The sequence below is a fragment of the Cetorhinus maximus genome, chromosome 7, assembly GCF_964194155.1.
Source record: "Cetorhinus maximus chromosome 7, sCetMax3.hap1.1, whole genome shotgun sequence".
In the NCBI taxonomy this organism is placed as follows: Eukaryota; Metazoa; Chordata; class Chondrichthyes; order Lamniformes; family Cetorhinidae; genus Cetorhinus; species Cetorhinus maximus.
The window spans coordinates 133,814,479-133,828,489 of NC_135885.1; the positions used below are offsets into that span (position 1 = coordinate 133,814,479).

General features: G+C 45.1%; 1 protein-coding gene across 3 annotated transcripts in view; it reads left to right on the forward strand.

Moving 5' to 3' along the window:
* Nucleotides 1-14,011, forward strand: part of tbc1d4 (TBC1 domain family, member 4) — a 264,165-nt gene that overhangs the window by 124,490 nt on the left and 125,664 nt on the right. For 2 of the 3 annotated variants that reach the window (XM_078545970.1, XM_078545971.1), the window contains exon 2: nucleotides 12,819-13,412. In XM_078545970.1, the coding sequence (XP_078402096.1) occupies nucleotides 12,819-13,412 (594 nt within the window). Of the gene's footprint in view, nucleotides 1-9,462; nucleotides 9,508-12,818; nucleotides 13,413-14,011 lie in introns of those variants that run through there. The other variant, XM_078545972.1, reaches the window with a different exon arrangement.

A 14,011-nucleotide genomic window follows, 5' to 3' on the forward strand; every position in this document is an offset into this window, starting at 1 on the left:
GTGCAAGGGAAAGAGTAAGGCCGCAGCCCATGGGTGAGCCAGGAGGCCCGAGGATGACCTGAAATTGGGCCTTAATCATATTAATTAGCTGAAAAGCGAGACATGTTGCCAAAGCTTTTTGTCTTGCACTCATCAGGACAAATACAAGAATGCCAAATTTCAAACGATTAAAACAATGTATTTTACAGGAGAAAAAGGTGTTGATTGTCTGGAGAGTCAACTCTGATTGACTAAGGCGTCGCCATGGAAAAAAGCAATGGGGAAACTAAAGGCTTCCCAAACTTCCAAGCAATCCAAAAAAGGCACAAGGCTTGAACATATTCCTTTTGCTTGCATAGAATGGGCCGCTGTGTACGAGCAACCAATTTTAGATACCAGTCAAGTTTCTAATGTGGCTCATTTTCACTTTCTAGAAGCGATGTATATTCATACGCAGGGTGCCTTTCTCTGCCAACAAAAGGAATATGTTCAAGCCGTGCACTTTTTTTGAAATACCTAGGAGCTAGGGGAGCCTATAGTTTCCTGTTGCTTTCTCCATGGCAATGCCTCGGCCAATCAGAGTTAACTTGCCAACCAATCAGCACCCTTTTCCCTTGTAGTATAAGTTGCTGTGATCATTTGAAATTTGGCATCCTTGTGTTTGTCCCGATGAGTATAAGACGAAAAGCTTCAGCTTCGTGCCTTTTTTCAGAAATAATATTAATTAGGCAAGCAGCTTGTGCCTCCACAGACAAATAACCCACTTGAACACAATGAATATCGGAGCACTTTCCATGCTGGCAATGGTCCAAAGATGGGTCCTGGGGTAGTGTGGGGTCCATCGGGTTACTATAGGGTTGAGGGAGTGAGGGAGCAAGCCTGCGCCTCCTGGCTGTACAGAAATATTTCTTCAAATATATTCACGATATACAGGAGTTCCTTAAATGAGCGAGAGACCCCTCATTAACATATGCAAAGGCTTTAGTGACTGTTTTAAGCAGCTGCCCAGCAGGCCTGAACCATGGGCCCAGTGAACTCAGCAGGGAGCCCAAGTGCACAAGCAAATTTGATGCCGACCCTCCTATTGTAGGAGGGTCACACCCATTTTGTGCCCAGACCATTAGAGCAGCATGTATCAATTTTAACCCCGTGGATTTCTGTTTGGAGAGAAAGTCAGGCTTCTGAGATCTGGTTTATGTATAAAATTTTTAAAAAGAGTAATCTGGGCAATTCTCTCATAGCCTAGACTGTCTAGAACCTAGATTGCCTGGACAGGGAGGAAATTTGATGGTGTGAGAGTTAAACAGGGACTTCTATTAGTAAAACCAAAGTCCAGCAGAATTCTCCAGGCAAGCCTTGTACACCATAGGGCCGATATTAGCAGAACTCTCCAGAAAGGCCTTGGGGATCATAAAGGATTAACTGGTTAGGAGACAGAAAGGGGGATGAAGATAAACAGATAAGGGTAGAGACAAATAGTGCCAGAGACTGGAGACACCTGCTTATCATGTACTGCCAAGATTAGAATTTGAATAATGCAATGTGTACGTGACTAGTTGTATACAAAAAAGATGGTTTCCCTATAGTCTGTCGAGTCCTGTTTTACCTAGTCTAAGGCAGACTCTCCCTGCGTTCGCTTGAATAAAACGATTGTTAACCTGTATCTGAGTTTCCTGTGGTCGATTCTTAGAAGGCACCACAACAATGGGTAGAAATTGGAATTGTGAACCATGGAATTGAGGTAGATTGCAAGTGATCGTGTGCTGAAATAATGTGCTTTCAGTTTGGCATTTGGCTTTCAGAAGAGCTGGAGGGTGCTTTCTATTAAAACATCGCTGTGAATAAATGGAACACACAAGTTAAGATCCGATGCATTTACTAACAAATTGTGGGCTTTCTTTCTGTGTGTTTGCACAGTTCTAATAAATGCACTTACTGAATATCAAGACAGAATTTCCTCTTCTGTGTTGGCTGTAGATAAACACCCAGGTTAGTGTATGAAGTAAAATTGTATGAGGAGTTACACAATCCTATCAGACTTTGCTTGTTCTTCAGCTGAAAAGGCAGAACTGGAAAATCTGCTCTATTGAGTAAAACCAACTCCAAAGTTTAAACCTACCTTTAAACCTAAGATGAACAACAGCCCCACACTTAATTCCAAATCGAACCCTAATCCCTATTCTAAATCGCACTGTCATAACACACTCTCTTACCTGGAAATCTACCCTTAAATCATAGTTTAAACCCAAGGCTAAGCTTCTCCATCCATAACCTGGGAAGATTCCCATTCCGGTCAGATTTAAAGGGGATGGAATTTCTGATTCTAATGGAAAAGTTCCAATAAATGGAAATTGCAGTGATGTGATTGAGGTCACAATGTTGACCTCAAGTGACACAAGTTGTACATATTCAGAACAGCAGTAAGGTGTGGGATTAATAACAGAAAATGCTGGAAACACTCAGCAGGCCAGCCTCCAAGGAGAGAGAGAAACAGAGTCGATGGGCAGAATCATCCCAGATTTACACTAAATGCAGTAGCGGGCGGATGAAACGACGTTTTACCTGCCGGCTGCAATGGCAGGTTTTCACGCCGTATCGTCCCAAAATCACTGCATTAGTTATGCATTCCCAGGAAACACGCTGTTTAGATGGCGGGCGGGCTCTCATTCGCCCGCCATTCCATCACTTTGCTGCTTCATCATGCTGGATGCCATATTTAAAGTCCAGAAGCATGCACGCATCTCAGTGTGTCCAGCCCAGGACTACTGCAGGGAAGATGTCCATGAAAGGCAAAAAGACTGCAGCCCCCAGGCATAGTGACATGGCTCTGGAATGCCTTTTGGATGCTGTTGAGGCTTGCTACGATGTCCTCTACCCCCGCTCTGGCTGCAGGATGGGCAGCGGCGTGACCAACCAGGCTTGGAAGGTAGTGACAGTGGTGATCAGTGCCAATGCTGCACAGAAGAGGTTGGCCATCCAATGCAGATAGAGGATGAATGATCTTATCCAGGCAGCCAGGGTACGGCAGCCATCTCATCACTAAACTCACACACTCAAGCCCATCACACATTCACTGGCATCTCAGTCACTGCCAGCTCAAGGGACATCACCACCCATTCTCACACACATACCCTCACATCTCCATCTGGCCTCATCTCCTCTGGAGACTGCCTCCTCAGGCCTCATCATCTTGAGGCCACTTGCACAGATCAACATGTACCCCCCCCACCCATCCTGGGTTACCTGCCTGCAGCCTTTTCCCTTGCCTGAGGCCACTCCTCCCCCTTCCCCAAGCAAGCCCTAGCCCTGTAGCCATTGAAAAGCCACCCACATCTGGCTGATCTGGTCGGTAGAGACCTACCCGTGAACCCCCCTAAAGGTGATGTGGTGCTGTCTGTGAAGCCTGGCACTGATGACTGTGAGTGCTGCCCAAAGCAAGGCAGGCAAACAAACCTTGAAGTCCTGAGCCAGGTGCAGGCCGCCAGGTGCAAGTCACTTATGTGGTGCTGCGAAACACGTCGGCGTGTTTTACTGCCAATGTGGGCGGACAATCCAGCGGGAGGGTAGGGGGGGTAACGATTCCAGCGGGCTGGCCTAATAATGATATGCAGATGTATTACAATGAGGTTCCCAACGTCTGTTGGCGGGAAATGCAGCCCACCATCAACAGGCTGAGCGGACAATCACAAACTGATTTCACGCCGTCGTGAAACCGATTGCGCCATATTCTCCACCCACACCACCGAACACGCCCACGCCATTGTTATTTTGGATTTGCAGCACCCACTGTCTTTTTATTATTCCTTCATGGGATGTGGGCGTTGCTGGCAAGGCCAGCATTTGTTGCCCATCCCTTGTCCTTGAACAGAGCGGCTTGTTGGCCATTTCAAAGTGCAGTTAAGAATCGACCACATTGCTGTGGGTCTGGGGTCACATAGAGGTTGCTGGACTGGGTAAGGACAGCAGATTTCCTTCCCTAAAGGGGCATTGATGAATGAGATAGGTTTTTAGGGGGGGCGGGCGGCAGGGCAGGGGTCACCATTACTGAGACTAGCTTTCAGTTCCAGATTGTATTAATTGCCATGGTGGCATTTGAAACCTGTCCCCAGAGATTAGCCTGAGCCTCTGGATTACTAGGCCAGTGACATTACCATGACACCACCATATCCTTTACTTTTAATCAGCTTTTAGGAGTTTGTTGAAAGTAGGGAGACAGGTTGATTTGTTGGAGACTGATTAAGACTGAAGGCAAGGGCCAAGTGTACTCATGTCTTAAGGGGAAATCAGTGGCTTGGGAATATATCTGAAGATCTAAAAATTATTAGATGCGCAGAAGTCCTCAGAAAATCCAACAGCAAAGGACTAAAGTTGTAAACCTTATGGGAAGATCCATAATCACTGCTATAAATCCTTAAATAAAGCAAGGATCAAAACAACATCCACGTACTCTCTGTAATATGGCTGTGCTCTTAAATTAACGGTATCCTCAAAGATCTATTTCAGTGTCATCCAATCTTGTCTCCTGTTTATGTTTGTTGACTATTTCCCATAATTTGGTGCTTTGTAAATCCATTTTTATTTTTGAATGAAATGTTTACGCACAGCCTCACCAATGTTTACAATTCTGCTGACAAAGTCCCTAAAGCTGCTCACTGCACCTCCTATGGGAATTGATAGCAAAAGGTGGCGTTAAGGAGCCTTTTAAGGGAGCAGGGAGAGGTTTCGAGAGGGAGCTCCATAGCTCAGGGCCTCGACAGCTGAAGGCATGGCTGCCATTGGTGGGGCAAAGGAAATTGGGGATGGGCAAGGGGCCGGAGCTGGAGGAATGCCGAGGTCGTGGAGGGTTGTAAGGGTGGAAGAGGTGACAGAGATAGGGAGGGGCGAGGCCATGGAGGGATTTGAACATGAAGGAAAGTTTCTTTTAACACACACTGCGGCGCATGAAGAATGAGATCTGATTCAGCTTCCCATATTTCTGGGATGATTGATCATGAAAACCACACTGCAGGTGTTGAAGGAGAGATGGAGAACACAGGAATGTGAGGACAGACAAAGTGATGCAACTCCTAAACTGGGGGGGAAGAATAATGAGAGTGGCATGTGTGAATAGGCAATGTTAAACCTCTGCTAGCTTCCTAACAGAGCTCGGAGAAGTAAAGCTGTGATGGTCTTTGCAACATCCACGAGAGCATTAATGAGAGTAAATCAAAATCATTCATATTCTATAAACGGAGGGGGAACATTAACTTTTCTAGAACATAAATATGATGTTGAGTGCTACATCTGGCACTGTTGAAACAATTTTCACCAACTGAAAGGACAGACGAGGTGTAACTTGGAGGGGATTCTGATCCACGATCTGCAATCGGATCATTCAGCCGGTGCACACAATGAGCAAAAGGGAATCAACATCCTTTACTTTGCTGGAGGCCAATCCAATATTCACTCATTAAATAACTCAGCCCTCACTTTATAGAGCGATTTGACTATATAATCTACATGTGTTTAGGCTGCTTACCTGTACTGACCATGAGTCAGCAGTTGAAGTACTTTTGATGTGTAGTCACTGTTATAATGTAGGAAACACAGCAGCCAATTTGTGCACAGCAAGCTCCCACAGACAGCAATGTGATAATGACCAGATGATCTGTGGTAGACAGGGCCACAGTTTGACATCCCATTTGGGAGATGCATCGTAGACAGTGCAGCACTCCTTCAATATTGCACTCAAATGGCAGTCTAGATTATGCTCAGGTCTCCAGAGTTGGACTTGAAACCACAACCATCTGGTTCAGAGGCACGAGGGCTGCCAGCTGAACCACGGGTGACACTCAGTAAGTGCTTCCTGTTAAAATCATGTTCGCTAATATGACACAGCCAGTGGTAGAGGCTGAGTTGTTCAAATCCCAGAGGGAAACTTGAAACAACTGCCAAAACCCATTTTTTGCAATTTGTATGTTTCGAGATGCAGGCTTTGAATTCAGGAATAATAAGACCACCAAGTCTCAAGAGGTTTATTTTATAAAGCTAAATTACATGTTTATTAATACAAGAAAAATTGTAAGCACATACATATGTCCACAAAATTACTACTATAATAACTACAAAAATCCCTTAATTAATCTGACTCTCAGTTACATCCTTGTTCAGGCAACAGTAAAACTCAGATTTAAAAAGACCCCAGGCAAAGCACATCTGACCTTACAAATTCAAAATGAGGTTCCTTGCAGACATAATTGCAGGCTGGATAGATCTTAAATGCCTCTGCCTTACACACAAACTCCTTTCTGTTTATACCTAGCTTTTCCTTAAAAGATGTAACATTTAAAGCCTAGTGATATTGGAAAATTTACATTCAAACAAGTTACATTCATTCCACCAATTTCATTAGTAAGCTGAAAAAATGAAACACATTGCTTGGCGTCTTCTAGCTAGGTGCAAGATTCCACCTATTCTTTTGAATGCTTTATTTAAAAATGCAAATTGCCCTCTTCACACCTATATTTCTAAACTTGCCCATGCTTATCTAATTTCCATTTCAAGCCTATTTCTTTTTATACATCAAAGCCTCTAGACCAGCTGGCTTTTACAGGCACACAGGCACACACATAGACACAGACCCCACTAGAACTCTATTTAAAAAAAAAAATCATTTCCAATAACATTGCAGATATTAATCTCTTCATGACATCGCACAATTGGCATAATGGCTGGGTAGTTGGCGAAATGAGTTTTCATGCAATGTTCCGATTGGAAGCACTTGCCTGATGCCTGAAAATTGAGATTTCCTGACCGGACAGTCTGCTGGATAGAAGTCAAATCAATTTACACACTTGAGTCAACATATTAGCACTGAGAGTGCATCTGGCAGTTCGGTTGCCTTCTGAAATCCACTCTTCCTTCCTGTGCATGAGTTGCGTGCGTGGACCAGAGTGAGGAGATTAGAATCTTTGCTTGTAAACTGTTTTCCAAAATGAAAAGTATAATCTCGGTGCCCAAAGATGCGTAAACACAACGGGCAGCAAAAGTCTAGCACTAATCGTACATTGTGAAGGTGAGGTTTATTTGCTGGCTGAAGTGTTTGGGAATATGAAACAACAATAAAACAAAAACGCTTAAGCGATAATCTGTACTATGTTTCACTTCCCTGCAGCGAGAACGAGAATTTGTATTTCAGCTGTTGGCCACATTGGAGAAGCTCTCCTCAAAGCAGAGAAGGTTGAGGAGAGGAATAGAGAGATTCAAAATTCTGAGGGGCTTGATAGAGCAAGTCAGCATGTGTTGGAAACCAGGGGGTGAATTTTCTCCCCGCCCGGTGGAGGGGGGGGGGGAGGGGGTGTTGGGCGGGAGCAGGTGCCGGCGGGCATGCAGTTGATCGGCGCCCCTGATTGGCTGCGTGCCGCCATTTTATGTGGGCGGGTCAATAAGGCCCGCCCAGCGTGATGTGTAGCCGGAAACGCTGTGCGCTCCCTGTGCGGGTTGGGGGGTGGGGGGGAGGAGGCTGAGTTGGGGCCTGCACTCTTTTGCGCATGCGCGTGAAAGAGCGCAGAAATCTCCCTGAGACACGGAGCTGCCTCGGGGAGATCAGTTTGATTTTAAAAAATTTTAATTAAACAAATAAAATTTAAGACATGTCCCCTCATGTGACAGTGACACATGAGCTGGGACATGTCTATGACTTCTATTAAAAATTTTTTATTAAACTTTAAAAACCTTCATGAAAAATGCGAAGGCCGCCTGGGCTCTTCGCCTGCCCGACAGCCTTAAGGTTGGACGGGCAGCTCAGTTAATTAGTTTAATTACTATTTAAATGGCCTTAATAGGCCTTTGACAGTCCGGCGGGCGCTCAGCCGAACTCAAGATCTGAATGGTGCGCTCGCCGACCCGAAGATTTGGCCCAGAGGTTATAAAGTCTAAAATAATTGGCAAAAGAAGTTGAGGAGAAATGTTTTCACACAGTGGATTGTTAAGATCGAGAACGCACTATCTGAAATCAGATTCCGCAAAATAACAACAACTTGTATTTATATGGCACCTTTTTAACATAATGAAATGTCCCAAAGTGTTTCCCAGGAATCATATAAAACAAAATATAGCACCAAGCCACATAAGGAGATAACATGCCAAGTGATCAAAAGCTTGGTCAAAGAGGTAGGTTTAAAGGGATGTCTTAAAGGACAAAAGCAAAGTGGAGAGGCAGAGAGGTGGAAAGAGGGTGTTGCAGAGATTAGGGCCTGAGCAACTGAAAATGTGGATTAGAATTGAGGGTGACCTACTCTTGCTCCTTGTTCGATTGTTGGTATGTTTATATGCACAAGAGGCCAGAATTAGAGGAGCACAGATATCTTGGAGGGTGGTAGGGTTGGAGGAGATTTCAGAGGTAGAGTGGGGTGAGGCCATGGAGGGATTTTAAAACACGGATGAGAATTTTGAAAGCAAGACGTAACATTGCTTGACTGAGAAGCGATGTAGGTCAGTGACCACAGAGGTGATGAGGAAATGGGACCTACTGCGAATTAAGACATGAGATTTGGACCTCAGGTTTATGGAGGGTAGAATGTGAGAAACCAGCCAGGAGTGTGTTGGAATAGTCAAGTTTAGATGTATTAAAGGCAGGGGCGAAGTCGGGCGATGTTATGGAGGTGGAAATAGGCAATCTTAGTGTTGACATGAATATGAGATCAGGAGCTCACCTCAGGATTGAATGTGACACGAAGAAACTTGAAAAACACAATAGACTATATACATGAAGAGGATTAATTATAGGATTATGGGGAGAAAGCTGGGCTGCAGGCACCCCCCCATTTCAAAGAGCAGGGTCAAGCTGGACGGGCCGATTGGTCAGCTTCTGTGCTGTAAGCTTCTACGAATGTACCCCTTCTCCAATGGATATATGGTCCCGTGGTGCTAATTGGCTTGGCCAGCCAACCAACACCACTTAAATAGATTGCGGGATCTTGCTGTGTGAAAATTGACTGCTGCATCTACAGCTACATCCATGCTTCAAAAGTAGCCAATTGGTTGTGAGGGAGTTGAGATTGTCTTGCGGCTGTGACAGTTACTTTATAAATGCAAGTTCTTTGCGACCCTCGATGGGTTTTTCGTTAAATTAAGCCAAAGATTTGAATGTCTTTGCAGCATCTCAGTAAGACATGATTTTGCTGTAAGTATACACAGAGCCAGAAATGTGGGCTGACTGTCTTGAACAGGAAACCAGTAGAACAATTAAACTGGTCTCCAGTATTGAGGCCATGCAGAGTTATGTAATTCAGCGTAATGGTTTGGAAGTACAGCTGAATGACATCATAATTAAACAGATAACATCTGGAAGATGTTTTCCCTTTTTCAAATTTGCAACTGTCACATCCCCTCCGACAACTGCATTTCTAACCTGGGAACTGCGGAGAGCAAATCATTTCGATTGAGGTTACGGTGTTTTAACACTGAGGGATTCCACTGCATGGTGGTTCAACTGGGTGCTGCCTCTGGGAGTTATTAATGGCCCCTCTCTCAATCTGGATTAAAAAGGTACCAGCTCATTTGATAAGCAGGGCTTGCAAAATAGCCATGTGAAGATTTTAGCGCATTTTTCTTTTGCTGTTAATTTCTCTTTTAAATCGTGTACAAGTTATATTTATTCAGGTTACGTCTGGAGGCAGTTTAATATTCTTTCCTTCTCATAAATTCCCCATTCGCTTTTTATTCGGAGGCTGTTAGTGCACAAGAAAGAAAAGGAAAGGCTGGTATTCATAAAGTGCCCTGGGCGCCTCGCAGTGCTTTGCGATCAATTAAGTACTTTATTTCAAAATGTAGAAACTGTTCTAACGTAGGAAATATGGCAGCCAATTTGTGCACAGCAAGCTCCCACACAGAGCAGTGTGATACGAGCACACAAATTAGGAGCAGGAGGAGGCCACTCGGCCCCTCAAGTTTGCTCCGCCATTCAATAAGCTCGTGGCTAATCTGATTTTAACCTCGTATTCCCGCCTACCCCCGATAACCTTTCACCCCTTTGCTTATCAAGAATCTATCTACCGCTGCCTTAAAGATATTCAAGGACTTTGCCTCAACCACCTTTTGAGGAAGAGAATTCCAAAGTCTCACAGCCCTCTGAGAGAAAAAGTTTTTCCTCATCTCTGTCCTAAATGGGCGACCCCTTATTTTGAAACTGTGACCCCAAGTTCTAGATTCTCCCACAAGAGGAAACACTCCTTCCACATTCACCCTGTCAAATCCCCTCAGGATCTTACATGTTTCAGTCAAGTAGCCTCTTGCTCTTCTAAACTCCAGCGGATACAAGCCTAGCCTGTCCAGCCTTTCCTCATAAAATAACCTGCCCATTCCAGGCATTAATCTAGCAAACCTTCACTGAACTGCTCTTAATGATTGGTAATCTGTTTTTGTGATGTTGATTGAGGGATGAATATTGTCCAGGACAGCAGAGAGAACCCCCCCTCCTCCTCTTCTTCAAAATAGTGCAGTGACTTCTTTTACTCCTACCTGAATGGGAAGATGGGGCCTCAGTTTAATCATCATCATCATCATGTGTGCTGTGCCTGAAGGCAGGTCCTTGGCTCATGGTCTTTCCATGTCTCTCTATCCTGTGCCAGACTTTTCATTCGCCAATAACCTCTTCCACTTTTCAAGCCATCTAACATTGATATTCTCTTCTTATTTTTCTTTAAAATTCCATACAAGTCCACTTCCTCTTAAGATGTGTCCTATTCATTTCTCAGCCTTTGACTAATTATGTTCAACAAATTTCTTTGTTCATTCACTCTCCGCAGCAGTTCTTCATTTGTTGCTCTTTCTGTTCAGCTGATCCTTGCCATTCTCCTCCAAACCCTCATTTCAATGCTGTTTAGCAGGTTGGTCTCCTCTTTCCTAAGGTCCAAGTCTCACATTCATGCAAAGTAACACTCCAAATCAAGCTCTTTATGAGTCCCTTTTTGAGTTGGTTATTCATCTTTCTGGTTAGTGACTGTCTCTTCTTGCCGAATAATGGCCAGAACTTTACCTTCGGCGGGCACCCAACACGCCCGAGCGGAACATGACGCGCGATGACATCAGGCGTGTGTCCTGATATCATCGGTGGATGTGCGCCAGAGTCGGCTGCGTGCACGCCGATAATTGAAAGGCCTATTCAGGCCATTAACAAGGTAATTAACTTGAAATTTATGCTGGCCGTCCAACCTAATGGTTGGCGGGCAGGCGAAAAGGCCAAGCGGCCTTTACATTTTTTAGGAAACCTCATCCACGAGCAGGATGAGGTTTCCTAAAGCAAATGCGCATTAAATAAAAACTTTATTTTGATATTAAAAACATGCCCCGTGCCATGCAACATAGTCACATGAGGGGACATGTTTTATTAAGTTTTTAGTGTCTTCATTAGTTTTTTAATTTGTTCTTTTGTGCGCATGCACGAACTGAGCACCAGGCCCTCTCTCCCTCCGCCCGCACAGGCAGCGCTTAGCGCTACTGCTCGTGATCCATGCAGCGTGGGCCTTAATTGGCCGGCCTGCGTGAAATCGCGGAGCGGAGCCAATTGCGGGCGGTGGCTGGCTTCCCAACCACCCCTGCCCGCTCCCGTTGAGCCCACCTACCGAGGGAAAAGTTCTGGCCAATGTCTCATGCAAGACACAGTACCCCTTGACAGCGCAGGACTCTCTCAGCACTGCACTGGAAATATCAGCCTTTGATTTTGTGATCAAACCTCTGTTGGTGGGATTTGAATTCCCAACCATGTGATTTAGAAATATGAGTGTTGCCACTGAGCTAGGGCTCTCAGGGCTGTTAGTAAGCAGTAATTTGGAGTTTGAGGTGTTAGTAATGTGCTGGGGTCAGCTGGACATGTTTGGTTTCAGTGTGCCTCTACGAGTTTGAGCATCTTGTCCAGCTATCACAATAAGGCCATCTTTTTCTTTCTTAGATTACAGGAGACAAGCTGAGTGAGTGGGCAAATGCATGGCAGATGCAGTATAATGTGGATAAATGTGAGGTTATCCATTTTGGTAGCAAAAGCAGGAAGGCAGATTATTATCTGAATGGCTATAAATTGAGAGAAGGGAATGTCCTGGGTGTCCTTGTTCACCAGTCGCTGAAGGTAAGCATGCAGGTGCAGCAGGCAGTAAAGAAGGCAAATGGTATGTTGACCTTCATAGCCAGAGGATTCGAGTGCAGGAACAGGGATATATTGCTGCAATTGTGCAGGGCCTTGGTGAGACCACACCTGGAATATTGTGTGCAGTTTTGGTCTCCTTATCTGAAGAAGGATGTACTTGCTATAGAGGGAGTGCAGCGAAGGTTTACCCAACTGATTCCTGGGATGGCGGGACTGACATATGAGGAGAGATTGAGGCGGTTAGGATTATATTCGCTGGAGTTCAGACGAATGAGGGGGGATCTCATAGAAACCTATAAAATTCTAACAGGACTAGACAGGGTAGATGCAGGAAGGATGTTCCCGATGGTGGGGGAGTCCAGAACCAGGGGTCATAGTCTGAAGATATGGGGTAGACCATTTAGGACTGAGTTGAGGAGAAACTTCTTCACCCAGAGAGTGGTGAGCCTGTGGAATTCATTACCACAGAAAGTAGTTGAGACCAAAACATTGTATGTTTTCAAGAAGGAGTTAGATATAGCTCTTGGGGTGAAAGGGATCAAAGGATATGAGGAGAAAGCGGGAGCAGGCTATTGAGTTGGATGATCAGCCATGATCATAATGAATGGCGGAGCAGGCTCGAAGGGCCGAATGGCCTACTCCTGCTCCTAGTTTCTATGTTTCTATGTTTTCAAAGGGAGATCTTTGGTCTCTCATGCTTTTCTTTTTGTCCTTTCAGGTTCCTGATGTTATCAGTAGTATTCGGCAGGTATCCAAGGCCACCTTAAAGGGGGACACAAAATCCTGGCAAATCAGTGAGGATGCCTTTTACAACTCTCAGAAGTACGAGGTGCTGTACTGCGGTAAAGTGGTGGTGACACACAAGAAGGCTCCGTCCACCCTTATTGACGACTGCATCGAGAAGTTTGCCCAGCATCAGCTGGAAAAGGAGAGGCTGCGGCTGCTGAATGAGAAGCCCCTGGCCGACGTCATTGCTGGCCAGGAGGAAGAAGATGCCGGGGGGGATTCAGCCCTGCCCCATGAGGTGGCCGATGAGGCAACAGTCAGCACCAACATGCCGTTGGCCAGCGGCAGTCAGAGCGACCTGCCAGGCTTGAGCTTGCGTTCCTCGCTGACCGAGGCCAGTCTAGACGACATCCCGCCCGAGGAAGAGCAAGCCGAGTTCCGCTCTCGGTGTAACAGCGTCGCCAGCATCCGGCTCAAGAGGGTTCCCGACCTGGGCACCAAATTGCCAGCCCGAAGGCGTCATGCCAGCGCTCCAAGTCACGTCCAACCCTCTGACACAGAGAAAAATAGGACAATGTTGTTCCAGGTATGCATGTTTGTTAATTTTTGTGAAGAAATATGTGCCATTGAAGTAAAAAAGGTAAAAACACTGGAATCAGTAAATATAGTGAGCTCAATTGGTGCAGGATGAAGAGGTATCAAAGCCTCCACTACTGAGATTGATACATAGCAATAATAGAGGTGACGTATTGACATAGCAACACATGTAGAGAATTACCATGTGATTTTAAACTGCTGCTTTGTTTTTATTGGACTTTACAGTGACTTTTGGAGGATTCGTAACACAATTCAAACTGATTTCGGCATTATTGAGCACACTGGAGTTTAAAGCTTTTTAACACTAATTTGACAATTTTGCCTTTTGCGGTAATAATGTGCTCTAAGAGGTTACTTTTACAGTGTTGCTACTTTATTCATGTGATGTGTACATTGGGGAGGTGAGGAGATTTTTTTTATTACACAAGTTGCTTTGATCTGGAATGCACTGCCTGAAAGGTTGGCGGAAGCAGATTCAACAGTAACTTTCAAAAGGGAGTTAGATAAACGCTTGAAGGTGAAAACATTGCAGGGATATGGAGAAAGAGCGGGGGGAGGGGGAATGGGACTAATTGAACAGCTCTTCCA